At 35.7% G+C, this 23,646-nt stretch overlaps 1 protein-coding gene across 1 annotated transcript; it reads left to right on the top strand.

Annotated features, from left to right (window-relative positions):
- The first annotated feature begins 5,419 nt into the window (after positions 1-5,419).
- On the top strand, positions 5,420-16,710 carry MANEA (mannosidase endo-alpha). The gene is made up of 5 exons (XM_088520407.1): positions 5,420-5,438; positions 9,841-10,433; positions 13,783-13,892; positions 15,225-15,301; positions 16,053-16,710. The coding sequence occupies exons 2-5, from the start codon at positions 9,884-9,886 to the stop codon at positions 16,687-16,689; spliced, it is 1,374 nt and encodes a 457-aa protein (XP_088376533.1). The 5' UTR covers positions 5,420-5,438; positions 9,841-9,883; the 3' UTR covers positions 16,690-16,710.
- Positions 16,711-23,646: the final 6,936 nt, after the last annotated feature.

Raw genomic sequence — 23,646 nt, 5'->3', positions numbered from 1 at the left:
AAGAACACTATGAATTATATTTCGGTAACATAAAACAAACATTTCATACTTCTCATTCACATCCATAACTGTGCAGATGGAATCAGTGCTCTTTTATAAAAAAACAATTCAACAAAAATGATAAGGGGCATCTTATTGAACATCTGTGGGCTCAAACTAACTGGAATGGAAGGCAGTGGAATCAAGAATATTTTTAACACAAATACATCTTTTCAAATTAGTAAAATCTATGTTTTGTGGTTATCACACTATTGGGATAGTGTCATCTTTTAATTCAGCTTCTTTCTGCCTGTCCCTCTCTGACTCCTTCAACACCAGCACCTTTGAAAGTGCAGACTGATTTGGCAGCATATATGTTTCCCTGAAAATTTCTGTCATTGTAGCTGCACTGTTACTAGACTGTGCAATGCTCTTCAGGGGTTTAAGGCATTGCAGACCTTGGATTTACTTTGAGCAAGTATCTGTGCTTAATGTCTAAAACTTAAACTTTGTTATAAATGCTTGCTGAGTAATAAGACAAATAATTACCTTAACCAGCAAACTTTTAAGTATATATATATACACACACATATATGTATTTAATTTTATTGATGTTTGTTCAATTGTAGATAATTACATTTAATTATGTTCCCAATGGACAAAATGAAAATGCAGTTGCCCTTGTACTATAGTTACATGTCTCTAGATGAAACTCATTAGTCTTCATTTATTCCTAAAAAAAAAAAAAATGCTAGTAGAAGGCTGGAGTTGCAAACATAGCATATTGTTTTAAACCACTGTATTTTCACCACTGATGCACCATAACATAAGTCACACTCATTATATGTTCATGTATATAACTATAAAAACATATTTGCACATAAATAGCCTCAGAAATTAACACTTGGTCCCTTTGAACATCACAGTTTTGAACACTGGCAATAGCCTAACTCTGCAGCACGTTATGTGATCTCCATCCTCTTTGGTTTCCTCACAAGACTAGAAGAAATTACTTTGCCCTATGTAGTTATCCTGACCACAAATCTAAATCACTAACCATAAGCCAGTTTATACTGAGAAACTGAAGTAAAGCTTCCTAAAACTTTTAGAATATAGCCTCTTCTGACATGCAGTAAGGGGAATCTATGCAGGCATGTTTGCATTTTAAATGTGTATTATCTAACATGTAAATAAGAATAATACTTCTTGTGAAAGTCTGTATGCATTAATGCATGACTGACTGGTAACTGAAAGTGTTTGATTACCGGTGGAAGTGGAATGACATACAATTAAGATAATTTATTTTCTTCATTAATAATAAATTAAGAATGGCAAGATGGTACTGGAATACTTTGAATACAAACTGATACATTTTAAAGAGTATCCATAGACGAAGTTTATGTAGGCAAATTCATATATTCCTTAAATGGTCCCTTATTTTGGTTCCTTTTGACAACACCTCATATTTTTAAATAATATATCATACTGCCTTTTCAGATAAATATTTCAATAGTTATGTCATTTCCTAAGAACTGTTTCTTCTGCTGAAACTGATTTAAAAATTAGTGCACAAGACTACCTATGCTGAATTACATTTTCTGCCAGTAGAAGAAAACAACATTGTCTCATCACAGTTCATTTAAGCTGAGAGGCAGCACAAATAAAGCTTCTAATTTCTCAAGGAGATGAGACTCCAAATCAAATACATCCACAGACTGATAACTACTCCAGGGAAAATCTTGAAAACAATATGTAAATTTTATCCCTACCATTCTCTGTATCAGTAGAGGGAAAAAATAGGTGGTTTTTTTTTTTTTTTCCCTCCTGTTAGAATTTTATATAACTTTGTTTCTAGTAAGAATTAGAAAGCTTTAAGTTTGGTAGCTAGCTATATTTCTCTAGAAAAAGTTTTAACATTTCATAGCTGAGAAAGAAAAAAAAAAGAAATAGAGCTAAATATTTGCTATTATAAACTACATGCAACATATTTTCTGCATTCATCGCCCATCAGTGGGGCAACCTTCATTCACATTCATTACACGCAACAGGGCACAGTTCAATACACTTGTTATGCATCACTGTACTAACACTGTATACAATTTTTGACATAAAATTATTAGCTATATTCCTCTGTATCAGTAAATGCATTTCTACTCAGATCAATATATACATTGTGTAGATATAAAAAGTTAATGGAACATTTTCAGGTTTAGTGTAGTACATTCCCAAAGGCTATAATTCTTACTTTTTCCTAGTTCATCCTGGTTTTATGTTTTTTTTTACAGCACAACAAAACACTGTTTTCACACAGAAATGTTCTTTTTTCTAGATTTGAAGTTTAATTTAAAATCTGACATAATTTGTAAAGGCATTGAAAGGTTTCATTGCTAAAGGCTGGAACAAATCTCTGATACTTACAACAGATTACCGAACCTTCAACACATCCAGGGATTAGTTTCACTACAGAAAAAGAATATGACCTTCAGTAAGACTTGCTTATATTCACAGCTCAAAATTTTACTGTCACGCAAGGTACGCAGTCTGATAACGTAGCTGAGTATTGCTGAGGTTTCCATAACCAAAACTTTCACTGTTCTAAACAACCCATGCATCCAATCTTCACTGTGGCAAAATTAACTTTTCAAACTTGTAACAAGCAAGAAACAGGCCAGAGCCATCCAAAACCAAAAAGTAACCAAAATGTTACAGTTTCTGCTGCTTTTGAAAATGTGAATAGAGTGAAAAACAAATCAGTATTATGCAACCTTTTGCGCCACAAAAGCAAGTTAAAAATTAACTTCTGCACAGGAAAATGTGGGAAGCAGGTCCTGAACAGAAAGATTCAAAGGAGGTAGCTTCAGATCAGACAGAGATCGAGGAAATTTGGCAAACAAGGAGCTCTGGGGTAAGAATCAGGCAGAGAATAAAAATATTTTTCTGTTTCTCATGTCCAGAGTGATTCTATTTTATCAAACACTTACCAAGAAAGACACATTAAAAATGAAGCATCAAGATTTGAGCATGAAATCTACAGTTTTAGTATCAATAGGAAAAAGAATAAAAAAGGGGAAGTAAAAGAGAGATGTACATGCCATGTTCACGGCAATATTCTCTTTAGGAGTGGTTTCCAATCTGTAAATGTCATTCAGAATTAAATTCCAGTATTAGATTCATTTTCATATTTTTCAGAAATTCAAAATGTCATTTGTGCTGTCATTAAATGAACTACGTTGGAACTACATTGGAATAAGGTTTCTAGCCACCAACTTCTCACCTGACTACTGCCCAGAAGGGACAACATGATTATTTTTCATTTCTGATTATTAACTCTCTGCTAAATATTCTAGGACAAATAGCAGATACACTAGTGAAATGTATGAAAAAGAAAGTGAGAGAGAGACTCTGACTTTGACACAGACTATTGAGAATGAAAGTAAAGATATGACAATAAAAAAGTGTTCTTGTGTTCTTTATTCAAGCACAGGCTATTTATTCTTTTGTGCTTATTCTGAAGCCAGAACATTTTATTACAGCTATTATATCCATAAACAAAGACTGAGTGAGAAGATAGAGAACATAATGGAGAAAAAATCATGGAAGCTGCAGAATAGGAACAGGAATATATGCTGAAGGCAGGCTAGTTTAACATAGAAAAATGGTAAGTGTAAGACCAAAAAAGAAAAAGACGTAGCATAAATAAAAAAAGAAAGTTATCTGACAAATCACATTCACTATCCCTTAACAGAAACAGTGGCTTATAGAAAAATCTAAGATATGAGGATTTTTGGCTTTTTCAGCCTTAGTCAGTAGCAGTCAGTAGATTCAGTCTTTCCAGGGAAAAAAAAAACCAAAAAAAACCAAAAAAAAACAAAAAAAAAAACATAATAGAGCTATGTCAGAACAACAAATATCTTTTTTTTTCCCCTCTGATGTGTATGCTGTCTCCTTTCTGCCTACTTCACAACACTTTTCAAAGATTTTTGTTGCTTTGTTGTTTCAAAGATTTGAATAACAGCTCTTCCCCACTGCATACAGAAAATGAAATTGAAGTTATGTCTTATAAAATACAAGAAGAAAAAAAAAAGAAGAAAGAAAAAAGGGGAAGCAAGAAAGACACAGAAAGCACTATAAGAAAAGTAACACTGTGGGTCAATGATATAGGTATCATATGTTCTAGCTTGGACTGCAGCCTTTTCAGATGCATACTCATTTATTGTTGTATTATTTCTGAAGTGTTCCCTGCTAATCAAATTATTTGAATATTCACACACACACAAAAAATTACTGCAAATGTATTTCTCATCTAAGTATTCAGATAGCACGTACACACACACACAAAGCAAGTCTTGCTTATCGATTTTTTCAGAATTCAGAGTGAGCCACAAGAGCTGTTGAATTTATTTGTTTAGCTTGTTTATGCCTATACTGCAAGATCCTCATTCTAAGCCTTAAGCATACTGGTGATATACCGCTTCTGGTGAAATCAATGAGAGCTTTGCTATTGATTTCAAGAGAACTGCAATTCCAGTCACTCTGCGGAACATTATCTGTTCTCTTTCCCTCGAGGCTTGGAGGGGTTCTTACAAAATCATGCAAACGACACCACAGGGATCCAACTCATTATAGTTGTTTTTTTATAACACAAATGGAAAGAAGGGTTTTCATTCTACAGGAAAACCACACTGTTTATCTAGTGGAACAATTTGTATCAAGCCAATTTGAAGTATTCCTCAACAAGTGTTCTTGACACGCACCTTGTGGCAGAACGAGAAATGGGTGTACATTTTTTCATGATTTGGTTACTAATCTCATTAAGGCAAGATGGGAACTGTCAACCACTCACAGTCTATTTTCAATGCTTGGGGGAAAGAAAAAAACAAAGCATAACTGAAATAAGACACATATCAATAAATTTATATTGCTCCAATTAATTGTAATTACAAAATTAATGTATATTAAGGTAAGTATTCATCCTAATCCTATCTGTACTTTTTTCTTCTGATTTATTTCTACAGAGCTGACACCTAACGGCTGGTGGGTCCCAAGCCATGGCATTCCTCACAGCAATACAAATGCATCACTCGATGGCAAAGTGTAGGTTACCTGGCTAGAGATGACCCCTTTTTACATAGTTTAGAGCCTTGTTCCTCAAGTTCCTACATGAAGAAGAAAAACAAAACACTCAGAAACATTTAATATGCAGCTATCCACTTCCTTTTTTCTCAAAAACAAAAGCTCACACGCCTCCCCTGAGCATCTCGGCCCAGGGCAGGAGCGCGGGCCCCGCCGCCATTTTGTGGCGGCGCGTCAGCGGTGGCGCCTCCGCCCTCCCCGCAGCCCGGCCGCGACGCCGGGCGGCGCGGCTGCCGTTGCGCATGCGCCGCACTCCCCCCTCCCCGCGGGCATGCGCGCGGGGGCAGGGGGGCCGCGGCGCGGCCGGTGTGCGCGGCCTCGCGCGGGTGAGTAGCGGCGGCGGCGGCGGCGGCCGGCGGGGCGGGCGGGAGGCGCCGCGGGCCCAGCCGGGGCCGCGCTCCTCGCGGCAGGTGCGCTAAGGGCCGGTGCTTGGGGGCTCTCAGGGGGAAGAGTTGCCTCCTCCTCGCTGCACAGTTTTCCCCGCGCTGCAGCTGGGCAGTCGTGGGCGCCCGCGCGAAGCCGGTGCCGCGGGCGGCCCGGGATCCCGAGGCGCTCCCGGGGAGGAGCGCATCCCCGTGCCCCCTCCTGCAGCGCGGAACCCAGGGCTCCTGGTCATCGGTCAGGCGCTGACCGTTACACAGCCTCGCTCCGGAGCACGATGAGAATGGTCATGTTGCCGAAGTTGGTGCTGGAGGCCCCTTTACCCCGTCTGAAAGAAAATGTAGCAAAATGGATTTTTTTTTCCTTGCTATTCTCTTTCTTCAATCTGATCTCTTCAAATCAGATTATTGAAAAATGTTGTGTGTTTCCTGTGTAATACAAGAGTATCCACGTTAGAATACTCAAATGTTAAATAACTCTGTGAAATTTGGGTGAATCAAAAGGAAACCTTATATTGCTGGAAATGTTTGAAAATAAAACTTTTCATCCTATATAGGCTCATTATAAAATGTCTGTCTGCCTGAGGAAAATGTCGTCTTTTACATTTAATAATGTAGTTCTTTTAAAGTCCGCTGTAAAAAAGGACTTTCTGGTGCTGATGTAAGTTTCTGAGAAGTTTCCTAGTTGCTCTAGTGCTAGAAACACTCCCAAGATTGTCTCACGGAAGAGGCACTCCCGCTGTTACTTTTTATCATGTGTTCTCCGGACCAGAATGCAGTACGTAAATGGAGAGACAACACTGAGGACTGTGAAGGCCTAAAAGCCTTGTTTCTGGCCAGATCTAAACTGTTGTCTCAACAGTTTTCGGTCTTAGAAGCTAAGCTCAGCAATCTTAGCTAAGAAGTTTTGATCTACCTGCCATGGGGCCCTAGTGAGTTTCAGATGGCCCTGCATTTACTCCCTGGTGCATCAAGCTGGTGGGATTCTCAGAGCTTGCTTTTATGTTGTCCTTTCGTTTGGCCCATTTAAGTAGCATTGCAACAAGGAAACCTATAAGATTTTCTGGCTCTTAGAAAAGCAAATTCACCTGTTTCAGCCAGAAGTGCTTCTTGCATGTGTCCCTTGTGGGATCAGTAGTACTAAAGAAGCACATAGGAATGAGTTGGAACTTGAATTGACATATGATGGAATTGATTTAGAGCAATTAAACAGCTTCTCTCTGATGGAATAAATATCCTTATTTTGAAAAAAAAGTTATAGGGATGTTCTCTTATCATATGGTGGTTTAAATTAAGTGCTTTTTATATTTTTTTAAAATTCTTGATCTGTTTTAGTTTTGGTTGTTCCTCTTTTAAAATGAGTTCCCAAGACAAGAGAAAGAGCCTGAGCTATTCACCCATGTGATTTTTTGGCTTATTTGCTGGTACGTAAATACGGGCTGACAATCTTGGCTTAGGATCCAAAGCTACTATTATTTACCAAATCGTAGTATGAGTTAGACTGCATGTGAGCTCTTCACCAGCATTTTGCAGAAGGCCATTCCTAATGAAGATGGGAACTGTTTTTAGATCCAGCTGCATGGTGACTTCAGGGCTAGTTGTTTTGTGTAGCAGGTCTGCTCAGTCTCATTAACTGAAACTGTGATTCTGCTGTGGCACTGGTGTTGAACAGCATGATTTGCCTGCTGCAGTCTCCAGACTGGCTCTGGACAAGACCAACCTGTAACTCTTGATTGCAGCTTTACAGTTTAAGTATCCATGCCAGAGCTGAATTATATTGTCAGTGATGCTGTGATCGTGCAGAAAACATGCAAGCATTCATTATGGATATTACCTCTTTGCTTTACAAATTTGTAAAAGCTTCAATGTGAGGATTCAATTATTATTAAATGATAATTGAATTTAGCTCCAATATGAGGATTCTAGAAGTTCACAATATGGCACGATAGGCTAGGCCCTGTCCTTTTGCTAGTCAACTTTTGAAGGCCACCAGTTGAATCAGAACTAGCGTATATGCTGCTTGCATTTTAATATATTTTGATATTAAGTATGCCATTGGAAAGATAGTTATTGAATTTAGAACATGGAATACTGGGATCAATTTTCCAATGTTTAAAAAAAAACGCTTAATGATAGTGAAAGCTTGTTGCAGTAGAGGAATCTAGTCATTGATGACAAACAAAGAGCAGTTTCTCCAATATCAAGGAGGAGAGTGAAGATGAAAGACTTCCTGAACTTTCTAATTATAGACCGTAATTCCCAAGGACATGCAGTCTTTCCACAGGGGATAAAATGAAAATTACAGAAGTAATTTCTTACTTGCCTCACTTCAACCTGTATAATCCTTAGTGAAAAACAGTAGTATTGCTCAAATTTAGAATCATAGAATCATAGAATGCTTAGGGTTGGAAGGGACCTCTAGAGATCATCTAGTCCACCCCCCTGCATACGCAGGGACAATTTCAAGAAAACTGAAAATTCTAAAATGTGAATTGTTCCAAATGAAATTCTTTAACTGAAGTTGAGTTGAAAAAATCCGAAATGCACATGTTTAACTAGGTGAACAACATTTTAAACTTTTTTTTAAACAAAGAGTGCCTTATAAGCTATAGAGAAGTCTGGAGAGTCAAGAAAAATAGTAGAAGTAGGTTGAATGTTTTAAGAATTAATTATTAGAGGAATGGTTTGGAGGAGATCTGTACTCCAAACATTCTCTTGTACAATATTCTAAGATCCTATGAGCTGTATAAAAGAACTCTGTTACAGCTGAGATGATCTTAAAGTGCTGTGAAATCCGCTAATAAAAACATTTTGCACTGTGTTAAGTACTGTGAGCTTAATTGTTGTAAAATCAGTTGCCCTGTCAGTAGCTAAGGATGCATAAATTGCATAGCGCAGTTGGGCAAAATGAGCAGCTTCGTTTTCCTTCTCCTGCAGCACCAGCTGTGTTGCTAACTCCCTTGTTTGTGTTAGTGCTGTGATACCCGTTCAGCTGAGTCAGCCCTGAAACAAAGTAAAAACAGATAGTATTTTTTTTTATCTTGATTGATATTTAACTGAGGTTTGCTCATTTAGTGTACGAGTGAAAATATGAAAAGTCTCAAAGGGAGAGTTGGATGAATATCAGGGCTGACTAAAAGTAGGCAGTAGAAGTGAGTGGATTAAGATTGAAAGTGGAAACAGTATCATGATAGTAATCTAACTCGTGCTGCATTGTTAAAAAACTTACATTTTCACAGACAACACTGACAAATGTGGTGTTGTAACAACTGAGCAATATGATAATGTACTTTAGCAGGAATTATAAACAGAATTCACTAAACAGAAAATAAATTCACTAACAGAAACTACAGATTTCTTTTCAAGGTATGTTTAAAATCTGAGAATGACCTATGTATACTAAAGTCAGTGATTACTGATTAAAGTCATTTTTTTTAAATGTGGATGTTGGTTACAGGATCATAACCATGCCACCTGTAATGGCTGTTGAATCACAAAATTCTCAGTTCTCGGTTTTACGCATAGTCTTGTTCCAGGTAGTTCAGTGGTGGCCTAAAATTCATTTATTTTCTCTTGCTTTCTTGCCTTTAGTGTTGAACAAGAATTCAAGTTATAGTTAGTAATCTGTGTTTTATATATATGTGTGTGTGTGTATGCACACAAACCTTCTTTATATTTTCACATCTTGCAGTGCCCTGTTGTTCTTGCTTTAAGCTTAGTCCTGGAATCCTACATGAAATATCGTGCACCTGCGACATTGTAGTAAAATACTGCTGGCACCTAGGCTGTAGGCTTTTTGGTTGAGAGATGCATAAAATATATATTTAGAATTGCGTAGCTGAAGTGGTTTGTCCAAAGCCAATAAATAGATTAGTTACTGAACCTGTGGTCTGAACATAAAGAAAAATTCTGTTACATCTCATTCTACTCTTTACTCTTAGTCTTTTGTGTTATGCTTCTTTCATGATCACTGCTTTTTTTTTTGTTCTTTTTTCTGTGTTATTTCTATCAAACTTGTCAAAGTATAGTATTTTTAAAATAATGTGAGCAGAGTTTCTATTTCATGGGATTTAATAGTGTCATGCAAATAACAGTGAAGTTTAAAAGCAGGATGTCAAATAAAATGTGATCCACCAGTGGCGGAACTTGAGTCTCTAACTTATATTCTCAAATGCAGAAGTTGTTGTTTCCTTTTTCTCACTTTAGTCCTTAGAAAAGGAGCATGCTGTCAATATGTAAATGTCACATTATTGCCATAATGCTTTTATTATGTAAAGACTTATGAAGCTTTTCATACTATTGAATTAGATAAAAAGTAATTTGACTTTATAATATTTCTTTTGCTCAGCTGTGGCCAAAATCCTGTCTTTTGGATTCTGAACTATGACATCATGGCAAGATTTCGCAGAAGAACATGCATCATTTTATTACTTTTTATTTTATTTATTTGCTCCATAATGATGGCTTTGAAGACTCTCCGACCTGACAGAGCTGGCTTTGGGGATCCATTTGGACTTGGTCTATTGCCTGAACTTCAACAACGGACAGCAGTCTTAGAAAATAAACCGAATTCCCTAAATAGGATTCAAGGAGATACTGTAACACATGTCAATAACTTCCATAGTAGTGCAGTCAATATCATGAAAGCCTCTATGCTTCCTGTAAACAAGCTGGAAGAAGAGATGTCTTCTCCTAATTATAACTTTCATGTATTCTATTACAGTTGGTTTGGGAATCCACAGTTTGATGGTAAATATATTCACTGGAACCATCCATTGTTGCCACATTGGGATCCCAAAATTGCAAACAATTATCCAAAAGGAAGGCATAACCCTCCTGAAGACATTGGGGCCAACTTTTATCCTGAGCTTGGATCTTACAGTTCCAAAGACCCTTCTGTCATAGAAGCCCACATGAAGCAAATGCGTGCAGCCTCAATTGGTAATAGATGTTAAAATTTTAGTGTGTTGTTCACTTACACAGTCTTAAATATTTGGTTGAACATAACTGGCTAAGTCTTGCACTTTTCTGTGTAATTCTGGCAATGCCTGAAATGAGTGAATGCTTTTGTATTCATGAGGTTTAACCCCAAACTGAAACCTAGGCCTTCAGAGCTGCTTCTGATGAGTGTTACAGCACAAAAGAAACTGCAAACTACATTTCTAATCTTTTGGATACATGGTTTTTATCTTATTGTTTAACATATTCTAGTAATAGCATCTCTATTTTCTATATAATTTCTGAGTGTATAGTTTTTCTTTGAAGATGAACACTAGAGTTTTAAGAACAGCATGCAATAAGCTATGTTAGCATAGCTTATGTTAGCATAGTCTGTTCAAACAGAAATGCTTTTCTATGCATACCTGTTTTGCAGCAATTATGTAGGGATTCTTACCTCAAAGACCATATAGGATTATAGCTTTTATATAATTTATATCCAGTGTGTTCATGGATGTTCCATTAGCTATATAAATGTCTAATTTTTTACTTTCCTTAACTCAGGTAAAGTCGTTTCAGTGTGGCTAACTTGTCCTCAAGCAACATCTCTATTTAAATAATATAGATTGATATTCCCTTACTTAGATAAGATGGAATATATAAACTAGTTTTTATTATATTCTTAATGCCATTTTTGTTATTGTTCTTGGCTTTTATGGCTATTTATGTGCAATATCTTTAAAATAGTCATGTATTCTAATAGTTTTCTATAACTGCTTGGAACTGGGTGATCTTGGCTGATGGTATTCAAGGTGAGGGCTAAGAATTGATATACTCAGTAGTAGTGTTGATTTATGTAGGGTTTACTTTCCGTTCCCCTTCCTCCACTTTTTTAGTAACTTATCCTTGACTTATTTGAACAGAGATTAATAGAGAATTTCTTAGTCTCGTCAGTAATAGCATAAATCCATTATTAAGGACAGGAACACCAGCAACATGTGGAAAACTGTAAGGGAACCCTCGGGAATAAATTGCCATTAGACTCTTTCCTAGCACTGTATAAATTAGAAAATTATATGTGACAGTGTGATGAAAGCAGAAAGGGCATCTGCAACTTTTGGAGAATCAGTGACAGTTCTGGTACAGTTAATGGAATTGTGTAATAATGCTGAGATTGTGATAGAAGAATGCAAAATACTAAGAAAAATGCTTTGCAGTTTTTGATACCTGGAGTTGTTACTTTTTCCTTAAAACTCAGCAATATGAGTGAGTTCATGCATCCTGTGACATACTTTTGTAATGATTTGACAGCTACTTGTCAAAAGTAGATTTTTTTTTCTGCTATCATTTTGCCTTTGTACTTTAACAGCATTTTAGTTTGTTCTCTACAGTTTAGATTTGACCAACTTTTTTTTGTCCTCAAATCTTTAATTCTTATAAAAAATTGACACAATATTTGATGTATACTTTGTTCATTTTTGGTGTATTATGAAGTTGACAATGTACAACGCTGTTCTTTCTTTTTGTCTCTTAGCCAGTTTCTAAACCATGACTGTATTTTACATTCTGTCAAAAATAATTTTTCTTCTAGCCTTTTTTGAAAGGCTTTATCAAGGACCTTCCAAAAGGAGAAAAATGTAAGTGATTCTTTCAGCAAATATTGTGTAATGGAATATGAGAAATTGGAGACACAGGAGCGTTTTATTCAGTGCTAACTTAAATAATTTTAAAATACATTGTATTCATCTATTATGCCTCAAGTCGCTTAGTTGCTGGTGAAACTTATTTTGTTTTCACCACCTTATTTTGTGGTACTCCAGTCTGAAGTTACTCATTTGTCTTGAATGATGTGTTGTTGTGTTGTGTGATGTGGGTTGGTTTGTATGCTTGTGTCACCTAGTGCATTCTTGAGTCTCCTGAAGTAGTCCATTACAGACATAGATGACGTTTTTTTCTTCTCAGGAAATGACCAATGAAAAAAAATTGAATTATAGTAGTATAAAACTTGTGAAGTGTCTTGGTGGGTGATGTGGAAGAGGGTATCCTGATTGCTCTTGCTGAAGTTATGTTTGTCCTTTACATCCTACTCATTTGAGTTTTGTCCCTGCCTCTTGTGTTGAGTAGGAAAAAATAACATGACTAATTGCAGTGAATTATTTTTTTCTTGTCTACCAACAGACTTCTCTTGTGATAGTCAATCTACTGCTTATCTATAATTCTTTCTTTAATAAAATGATCACAGCAAGTGCAGGTAATTGAACTACCTCCCCTTGGTATAGTGAGTTCAAATCTCTGGACATTGGGAGCTGATTATATATTCCAATTTATGCTTTATTAAAATTTGGGTTTGTTTTTATAGAGTTTATTAGTCAGAAATGTCATACTAGAAGGGATAGATTTTTTCGGATATATACTGCCCTATCTCTGTGACCTACTTATGTCTTTGTAGACTTAAGGGTTTACCTAGGTAAAAACAATCATACTGACTTCTCTATAACTGTGTTAGAAAAATAATCCTAAATTAGTATTTTATGTATTTTTTTTTGCTGAAGTATCATTTTAATTACACAGCTAAAAAGTCTGACTTATTTATCTGACAGTTTTATTTTAGCAGGAAAAGTTTTAGCCCTTCTGAGGAGGTATGTGTTCTTTTCTGTCACGGAGAGCCTCAGGAAAACTTGCAACACGTGAACATTGTATTTAATGTTGTCTTATTTGACAATAACTAATTTATTAGATTCTAACTTCCTTAGATTGTTAAGGGTTATTCAACACAAGTCTGGTTAATTTAGCTGTAAGTAGGGACTGCAGCAAAGTGTCTGCTTTTAGTTAGGAGGGAAGGTGTGAGGTTACGGTCGCTGCTTCTAGGACTAAAGTGTTTAATAATGGAGCCTTGGGATACAATGCGGAAATATAGCGGGGAATTTCAGAAAATAGCTTTTGCCACATGTGTAGTCTTCATTACTTGAGTATTCTTTTGGCCCTGTGTAATGTGGGTGTTTTCTGCCCATTCTGCAGTAATGCTATAATCCCTTGTTGAGGAGCTCTTGTCACAACCCAGAGATTAGGACTTTATCAAAAAGCAGGAGGGAATGGCTGTAAGTTTTAGTCTTGAGACAGTGAGCACAGAACTGTTTCCTTGTCAGATGCTCTTACCACCAGTTTATTTTCTTTAAGAGAAAGAAGTAGAGGTGTTGAAAATCTACTCCTGGGAATATTGTGATTTCATAACTAACTTGAAGTTCTCGTTCGTTAGGTATATCTTACATCAAATTTCATTATAACTGCTGATAAATAAGCTACTTGTTTTATGTTTGCATAAAATACCTTGAAACTTGCTTTGTATTTTCAGGTGTAATAGCACTTTCATGGTACCCACCAGGCATGGCTGATGAAAATGGAGAACCAACTGATGATTTGGTGCCTGTAATTTTGGATTTTGCACACAAATACAATCTAAAGGTAAAGTATTTTTGAGAAATGTGGAATAGGATTAGTTAGGAGAGTAAACTCTTAACAGTTCACCAGATTCCACTCATACTGTCGAGCAGGGAGACTGTTGATGCACTGGTGACATCTGTGTCAGTCGTTGCACTGTTTTACATTCCTTAATGCTTACAGGCCCTGACAATTGCATTATATTTCTCCTGTAAACATTAAAGCAGTCAAGCCAAATACTCGTCATATTCCTGAATTACAAATATTTCAATCAATAACAACAATTCTAATGACCGGAATACAGATGTCAAGTAAAGATACTACCAGGATTTGTTACTTGCCTTATAAGTCTTACACCATTAAGCATACAGTTACGATAAAGTGGTAGGAATATCAACAGCTAAAACAACTTGCAGAGGGCATTTCTATTTTATCTGCTAAATAGAAATCTGATGGAAATAAATATCCTGTGATTTCCCTGTTTTTGATAGGTCGAAATAAAATAGGAAATTATAGTGCTTCTAAACCTATACATCAGTGCTAGTGATGTCGTCAGTGCTAACATTAGTCTAATGCTATTTTGCTATAGTTTGTACCTAATAGAGATGCTGTATCTAAAGGGAAATTTGATCATATTGCCGAGTAGTTGAACACTTTCTAAAAATGTATTTATTTATTATGTGCATAAATTGCTTTTGGAAAAAAATATCTTCTTTGATTAGTGTAACATATTACTCCACTTAATTGAGTAGTTGAAATCAATGGGATTTTTACTTTGAAAATGAGTTCAGGTGTGTAGGATAATTAACTTACTGAGCCCCAAGGTTGGAATTCAGAGCAGCCACTGTTCGATATATTAGATGTAGTCACAGTGCTTGTTGCTGTTGATGATTTTATAGAATTCTAAATGAAAGATTTCATATCGCCTATCTTAAAAACTCTATTTCATATTGAAAACTTTCTTTGAAGAATTATTATCTATAGCAATTGTAATATGTTGTTTAGAAGTTAAATATCAAAACATTTCATCACTTAATTTTTTGTCATGCACTTGGTTAGTCCTTGTTTATTTTGAATTTTGGTATCTCCTGTAGTTCCTAAGTTTTGTTGAGCATGCTTATTATCCTAACCTCGAGAGAAGAAAAGCAGTCTTTTGCTTCACTGTGAAGTACTACGTGCATAGTCTGTTTCTAATTTTCATAGAACTGAAGCTACCAGTCTCTAGTTTCTTCTCAACATCTAACAGTTCTTTCTTATATAGCATTAATAGTTTGACTGATACATGATTCATGTAATAATCAGTGCCCGTGTGATATTTGAAGTTCAGGGTACTCTTACTACATTTTCATCTTTCAGGTTACTTTTCATATTGAACCGTACAAAGATAGAGATGATCGCAGTATGTACAACAATGTCAAATACATCATTGACAAGTGAGTGCTTTCAAAATGTTTCCTTTAGAATCATAGAATCACTGTGGTTGGAAAAGACCTTTTAGATCATCAAGTCCAACCATAAACCCATTTAGATATAGTTACATGCTGGTTTAAATAACTTTTGTATATTATGCAAAGTCGTAGAGAGTATATGAAAATGTTAACTAAGGGAACAGGTGCAGAAACTTTATGCATATTGGAATGGTACAAAACTCCAAAACAAAGTCTGTCCCTCTAAATATTGAAGCATGAACTTAATGAAGATACTGAAATGTAAACTGTTCTTAAAATTTATTAGTATTATATGTCATGATAGCTCAAAGTAAACACTGAAAATGCCATGATGTAAGACATACAAATTAAAAAAGAGGTTTTTATAGCAACAAACTTGCAGTTGCAATGTGTCGACCTCTACTGATTTTAATTCAATTTAACAAATCTGCTAGAGCTACTAGTTGTTTTGTTCATTGGTGATACTTAAACATTTTTTCATACTGAACTTTCATGCTGAATTTCCTTGTAGCACACACTGTCACTAAATCACTAATCTGTAGTAATTTAAATGCTCTTTGCTGATTTATTTAATACTTTACCCTATGTTGGATTAAAAATGCATATGAATTGCTAAGTATTGAAGCATATGTGCTGTCTTTTAATTTTTAGAAAAGTCCTTGATTCACCCTGTGAAATGGTATTTTGCACCTGGCAATTATGTCTTAATACTTAACAGTACTTGTTTGCTTTATAGATATGGAGGCCATCCAGCTTTTTACAGGTTTAAGACCAGCACAGGCAGATTTCTTCCCATGTTTTATGTTTATGACTCTTACGTAACAATTCCCGAAATATGGGCAAATCTGCTAACTGTTTCTGGATCCCAAACTATTCGAAATACTCCATATGATGGATTATTCATTGCACTTTTAGTGGAAGAAAGACATAAGCATGATATTCACAGAAGTGGCTTTGATGGAATGTACACGTACTTTGCCACCAATGGCTTCTCTTACGGCTCATCTCATCACAATTGGGCAAGTTTAAAAGCCTTCTGTGATAGTAACAACTTAATGTTTATTCCAAGCGTGGGGCCAGGATATATTGATACCAGTATCCGACCGTGGAACAACCACAATACTCGTAATCGTGTCAATGGAAAGTACTATGAGACTGCCTTTAATGCAGCCCTACTGGTGCGACCAGAAATTATTTCTATCACATCTTTTAATGAATGGCATGAAGGAACACAGATTGAAAAAGCTGTCCCGAAACGAACTGGACAGATAGTTTACCTTGATTATAAGCCCCATAAATCAAATGTTTACTTAGAGCTCACTCAAAAGTGGTCTGAGAAGTATAGAAAAGAAAAAGAACAGTGGCTTATGTGAGGTATTGCTCACAGTTCTTTCTTAACACATCAAATACATTGAGGCAGAAATTGAAGTGAAAAATCTGTTATCAAATGTCTTCTATTATAGATATGTTCAAATTGTTATATTCTTTGAATGTATATGTGCTACTACTGAATTTGAGCATTGAGGAGTAAAAAGATTAATGAGCAATATTGACATTTCCAGTTTATTGGATATTTGAAGGTATTCAGGGAAATGCTTCTTTGGTCGTATGTGTGTGTGTTTTTTTTTAATCCGTTACTTGCATGCTGAGCTTACAAGTCATCTATGTTGAATAACTCATACATGATTGAAGTAGAAGAAAAATTTAGCATATTTACTTCCTTTATTCATATAGCTGTTTCTATTCAAGGTAATGCTGTAAACTAAATTTTATCTTGATAGCTTCTTGCAGGTTACGTACCTATAGTGCATGGAATAATCAATGTCTACTGTCTCTATGCTTTGCACTTAGGGAGATATTGATACATGGCAAGTTTGTGGTAAAAACACTGAAGTGGTATAAAAGTACTAAAGTGGTATATGTGGTGTGACTCCAATAGCTTTTATTTAAAAGAAGAAAAATATATTTGAAAGATTCACAGAATCACAAAATAGTTGAGATTGGAAGGGACTTTGGGAGATCATCTGGACCACCCTTGCTGCTCTTGCAGAGTCTGTTAAAGTGAACTGCCCAGGGTTATGTCTGGTTGGCTTCCAGACATGGTCTTGTCTGAAGCAACCATGCTTCTGGTTGGTCTCCAGCCTCTCCACAGCCTCTCCAGGAAACCTGTTCCAATGTTCACCTGCCTTCAGAGAAGCGTTCTCGTGTTCAAGTCCCTGTGTTTCAGCTTGTGACCACTGCCTCTTGTCCTGTCACTGGGCTCCACTGAGAAGAGTTTGACCCCATCCTCTTTAGACCCCCCACATCAGGTATTTACTGATAAGAACTTTCCTGAGTCTTCTCTTCTCCAGGCCAAGCATTCCCAGCTTTTCACACAAGCAATGCTCCAGTCCTTTAAGTGTTGTCCTGACCCTTTGCTGGACTTGCTGCAGCAGATTCGGGTCTGTTTTGTATTGGGGAGCTCAGAACTGGACACAGTTCTCCAGATGTGGCCTCACCAGTACTGAGAGGATCACCTCCCTCAACCTGCTGGCAGCAATCTATGTTGTGCAGCACAATTTATCACCTTCTATATGAGGATGTTATGGGAGACGGTGTCAAAAATCTTACTAAAGTGGAGGTGAATAATATCCTCTCCTCTGATTTAGGAGCAATGTAGTTCAGTAATATCACAAACATTTACTCATAGCTAATTTGAAATCTGAGTTTTTTATTTTTCATAAAGGTGTTCCAGTATCCAAGGATGATAGAAACCAAAATCTGTTCAGATAAACTCCTTACCAATACCACCTGTGGAATGAGTAATGGAAATGAGTAATTCCCAACCTGAAGTTTTTGTTAGGTTGGTTTTGTGTCATTTTTTACCACTACTATTTTTCATTAAACTGCTTTCCAGTACTAGGACCTCGGAGTCTGCATTTTCAACTGTTTTATGTAGCTATTTTCTGAATTTCTTGATAGACCTTGAAGGTATCAAGACACATGGATATGTCTTTTCAGAATTGTGGGTTTTTTTGTGTTTTGTAGAACAAGTCCCAGACTTTGTGCTAGGAGGAACTGCAATATTTTGTGCATTTGTAACAAGTGCTTAATCTGTAGCAAAATGATTTTCTTTGAATTTTGTGTGGATGTGTGTTTTTGTACCAGTATTGTTTCTGTGATGTAGCTGGAACTGTTGTGGCAAATAGAACTCTCTTGATTTCAGCAGGACTCTACTCATTGCGCACAGTAATTACTTGCACTGTTTACTCAGTTACTTGCATTAGTTTGTGAAGTTAAAACATGAAATTTTAACATGAATATGGGCACCTATGGGTAAAAAAAGAGTTTTTTTTCTGAAACCTGTATTATTCTAAATTTAAACAAGTTACTACAAATATTTTTAGAGTCCTCCTAATAAGAAGATCTGTTTATATATCTTTCACTAATCTTAGATTTCTCTGCAGTTATTAAAGTCATGAGGTGTCATATGCATAAATTGGCTGAAAGATGCAACCTAGCATGTTGAAGTGCAGTTCTGGAGTTGCTGTGATCTTATTAATATCTCTTCATATTTTTTTTTGCTATTTCATATTGTGTTTCTGAATACTTCACAGTGTTTTTTTGAAATGTCTGCTAATACTTCGTTTGACTTGTTCTCAGGTACATAATTTGAAATAGATACTGGTATGATTTAGAACAGTCACACAAGCATGGCCAAAACATATGAAGCACTTGTTAAGACTATTAACACTTCAAGGTTTATCACTCTATCCTTTGGTTAAGGAAACTGATTTATTCATTTTTAACATAAATCTCCTAAATAGCTATACGTAGCTTGTTTTTACTTTGTTTATGTTTGTATTCATGTACAGTTGAGAGGCCTCACTTCTTTTAAATGGTATAATCTAGTTTTTTGAGCATCTAGGAGAGCATAGATTATTAACGATTATTCTGACTTCAAACCTTTTGAAAGGCCAGTCTTTATATTTTCCTTGCTTAAGCTTTTGTTGTTTGCCAGGCTTTTCTCAGTGTACCTGTCTGAACTGTTTATTAGTCTTGACAACTCTGTGCTCAGCTTTGAGCTCTTTCCTTTGCCCAGTGCCCAGTTACCCTTGTTTCTTATGTTACTTGTTACAGAAACATCTGAAAGTTATTGGAGTCTTGCACAACTGAGATTTTTCTTTAAAATGTGATTTATATTAACTATGTAGTAGATCTTCATAACTTGCAAATACTTGTATAACTGTGATAAAGGTATATTTTAACCCTTTCCATAAAGAGATATGGGCTATGGCATATAAGTGTCTAATGGGGTCTTTAGAACAATTTACTGAACTTCTGCTGAAAAGAATGAAAATAAAGTGCCTAGAGACTGACCGCTGCTGAGCACTTTACTATATTTTAGTGTGCTTAGTATATTTTACACTCTAATATGCAACCTGAGGAAAGTATTTCAGAGTTTAGAATTTAATCTGAGGATCTCCTAGAGAGCTGGTGGAACAGCAGCTACCAGAGCTACCCCCTGCCCTTACCTCAATGGTTTGTTGGAAATGTAATTAAAATATAAAATGGAGAAGACTTGAAAAAATGCAAAGAAATAAGATTCCCTAAGTGAACAAATAGCATTAAAAAAAAGAATGTATTTAGAAGGTGATCGCTCCAAGCTTTATAGCTCCTTTTTCATCGCAAACAAAACAGAAAAAAACAATTCCAAAGTGTGACCAAAATCAGGAGGGAGGGAAAAATGTTTGGTATGAGTTGAAACCTTAAATAGAATCTAAAGGAATATCTAGATTCCATCTCATTTTGCTGTTGATTTAACAGTTTTTTTTTCTTTTTTTCTCCTTTGTTTTGTAATGATTTCTGTTAATGTCCTTATACTGATTCATGCAATTGACTCGTCTTTTCATAACTTGACCGTAAGTGATTATTCTACATTTACGTGGATTAGGCAAGAAGCACTTTCAGAAGTTTAAATAGAGATCATGCTATGCAATGGGCTATCTTTGCCCATACAGAAGTACCTGGAGTTATAGGTTTCGTATTGCTGCTTGCATATGCCCAGGTTAAATAAGCTGGAGAAATGATCTCTGAGACAACTAGCAAGTTTTTGTGGTGATAGATAACTTGCTTTTAAATGAAGCTTTATAGATTCACTTCTGGTTCCATCAACTGCATGTAAGTAAACGGTTTAAGTTCTGTGAACTATCTCAGAAGCTTAATACATCTTATTAGAAACCAAAATTTATATTTAAATCTTATATAGTAGTGCATGTTTCTCAGATCTATAAGCTTGTACTGTGTTTTATTTCAAGGGAAAGAGTATGTGCACATGCTGTTACTTTTGTGGTAGCAGTAGATTATTGTGAATGTAGTTTCTATGCTGGTGTTCATCGCGTTTGTATGATGCCTTTTTTTGTGGTGCCAGTGATTTGTCTCTTAACATGCTGTTAGGGTCCTTGGTGAAATCATGTAGATTAGGAAGCTGTGCACACTGTACATAACCCGACTTCACATATTTTGCATAGGGGTCTCGGGTTCTCTTGAACATGTTTGACGGGAGTTAGTGTTTGCAGGAACATGTTGCTGCATGATAGGAGAATATATTTCTGTGCACATGGATAAAGACATGCTGTGTTTGGGGCCTTTTTTGTGAATCTTGTGTACCTGAATACTAAAGAGGAAATAAAATAATTACTCATAAATTATATACCACTGAATGTAATCTAAAACCTCTCTGAAAGTCTTCAAGTTGTGTTATAGTATCAATCCTGGTCCTTCTCCTTGAAAAAAAAAAAAAAAAAAAAAAGGCAATATTTCATTCCTTTCCCTGTCATCTATTACTTCTGACCAACATGATAACTCTTGCATAAACTTTTAAAGTGACTCTAGTTATAAGACTTCATGGTTCTTTCTTTTAAAGAGAATTTACAAAATTATTGGTACTGCAGGAGTGTCTGGTACAAATTCTGCATTGTGTAGATTTGGTTTTATTGTGAATGGTTGGCATATCTTTATGAACATGGATAAATAAAATATATTTGAGTTGTTTTGATATGCTACCTGACTGCAATGGAGATGCATTTATTGCATGCACATATAAAAATAGATGTGTGTATATATGCATATAAAGTCATTCTTCTAATGTAATATATCTTTGTATTAAATGTTGGAGAATCTAGTCTACAGTTCTTTTTTCTTAAAGTAGTCTTTAAGTAGTCTTTTAAGTAGTATTTCTAACTTCTAACGGTGTTAATGAGAGAGAGAGAGAAAAAAAAAGTTACTAATGTACTCAGTACTTTCTTGAACAATAAATGAATGGCAAAAAAGTGTGACTTTAAAATAGAGTGCAGTAACATTTTTTGAATAGTATGAATTTGCACAGTGAATTTCTGCTTTCCTATCAAAATATGGGTTTAAATTTATGCAAGACTGACAGACCTATAACAGTATTCTTCTTTTAAATGGTCAAGACTGCCAAAATTTTAGTCTTGTTTGTAGTATATCTAGTTAAGTTACTGAGTTTACTCATGAATAACAACAAAAACAGTCTTTGAGTCTTTAGGTACTAATGGTTTTTGGCAAGGTAAAGCTGAAGTTTACATTTTAAACAGGAGTTTTAAGATGGATGAATGCATGTATAAGGAGCCTTAAGGTTCACAAATAAATACCAGGATGTGTCCAAGAAGTAGTTTTGCCTTCTGATTGTATATAATGCTATTCAGGTAGAAAAGAATATCACAAATGTAAGGTTGCCAGTTCACAAAAGTTGGCAAAAGAATTGCGTGAAATTATCCTCTTACTATTTGAGAGGTATGTTTTGTTATTCCCAGTAAACTTGGAAGAAGGAGGGTAAAAGTGATCCAAACATACATTACTATACATTTCTATATATGAATCATGGTATTTTTAAAATGTTTAATGACCTACCAGTGACCAGTTTAATGTGACCTACCAGTATAGTTAAGGAAGAATATTTTGCTATATAATAAAAACAAGAAAAGAAGAAAGTGCATTTGTCTCAGGAAATGTGAAAGATAATCAACACAGTGTACTTGAAATTTGAATGTATGTAAATATATTGCTATGTAATCAGCCCTTTAGCAGGGGACTGTGAACTACTTCTCTGTTCTAATCAGTAAAATATCTCCTAAGGAGTTTTGTGTCACTTCATCTAAATTTCCTGCTGAGAAGTAGTAGAGATAAAAATGAAAAGAGTTACTGTCTTAACTCCTGTGGGCTTTTTACATAACATGTAAGTATATGCTCAATAAATTGTTTGTGAAGTATAAGGAAGAACTGTCTTCATACATACTTTTTCTTTTTTTTCCCTCTCTTGTGCAAAGGGTAGCTATAGGTGTGAAACCGTAGGAGACAATACAGTAAAAGCACTGGTCTATAGTCTTCCTTTCTCAAGGTTCTGTTTAGTGGCGGTAAAAATACAATGAGAATACTAAAAAAAAAAAAGAGCTTGTGGCAGGGACAAAATCAGAACTTGGTATTTTCGGTATATTGTTGAAAGCCAAGTTGGATACTTGTGCCATGTTGTGAAGAGGTAAAATAAAAAGTTTGTGAAACTTGTGTGTAGCCAATATGTAAAACAAGGAAGAGAATTATTTCCTGATTCTGAACTTCTGCTGAAATAAATAAGCTACCTTTCATTGGGGTTTTGGCTTACATGTCAACACTGGTTAATGAATAATTTGAGTGACAATTAAAATAGTCATTCCATTCAAGTTTTTTGAGGGTTTTCCATTAACTCAAAGTTGAGAGGGAAAATATATTATACAGTATGATGCGCTCCTGTTGAAGATGATGGGAACTCTTTTTGTGTAGAGCTGCTATTGTATGTGGTATTTGCTTGGTGTTCCAGGAGTCATCCAAACTATTTCCCTTGGCCCTGCAATTCAGCGCTGTGTGGCTGATCAGAAGGCAGGAGCCCGAGCCTGCCCTCTACCATCTTTTATCCAACAGTGGACATACGTGTACTGAGCTTTACATAATTAGATTCTTTTAATAATAAAACAAGTATGATTAAAAGGAAAGGCTCTTAACAGATATCTTTAATTCTATGAAAGTGTGAGATGACTGTCTTTAAAAATGCACATTAAAGAAGACTAAGGAAGGGCTGATTTACCATTTTAAGAGAGTGACACCGAGTGCATTTACACATGCTTCTAATCTCTAATTTGAACCTATACAAGGACTATTTCTATTTAGAATGTGTATATCCAGGACCTTTACAGATATCTGTTACTAGCTTTGCATAGAGCTGATGCATCCACTGTGGCTTTTTTTTCCCCCACACCGGTACATGGAAATGAGCACTGCACATCTGAAGGGAGGAT

This window comes from Tinamus guttatus, unplaced genomic scaffold, assembly GCF_059628265.1.
Source record: "Tinamus guttatus ecotype Peru unplaced genomic scaffold, ASM5962826v1 Tinamus_guttatus_pri_ptg000088l, whole genome shotgun sequence".
Lineage (NCBI taxonomy): Eukaryota > Metazoa > Chordata > Aves > Tinamiformes > Tinamidae > Tinamus > Tinamus guttatus.
The sequence above is the reverse complement of the archived record's forward strand: the minus strand, read 5'-3'. Positions and strand labels throughout refer to the sequence as shown.

Bases quoted from the DNA above. Each gene is read 5' to 3' on its own strand.
- MANEA (XM_088520407.1), top strand. From the start codon at position 9,884: ATGGCAAGATTTCGCAGAAGAACATGCATCATTTTATTACTTTTTATT. The intron at 10,434-13,782 runs GTAATAGATGTT...TTGTATTTTCAG, and splicing joins AATGCGTGCAGCCTCAATTG to GTGTAATAGCACTTTCATGG. The intron at 15,302-16,052 runs GTGAGTGCTTTC...TTTGCTTTATAG, and splicing joins GTCAAATACATCATTGACAA to ATATGGAGGCCATCCAGCTT.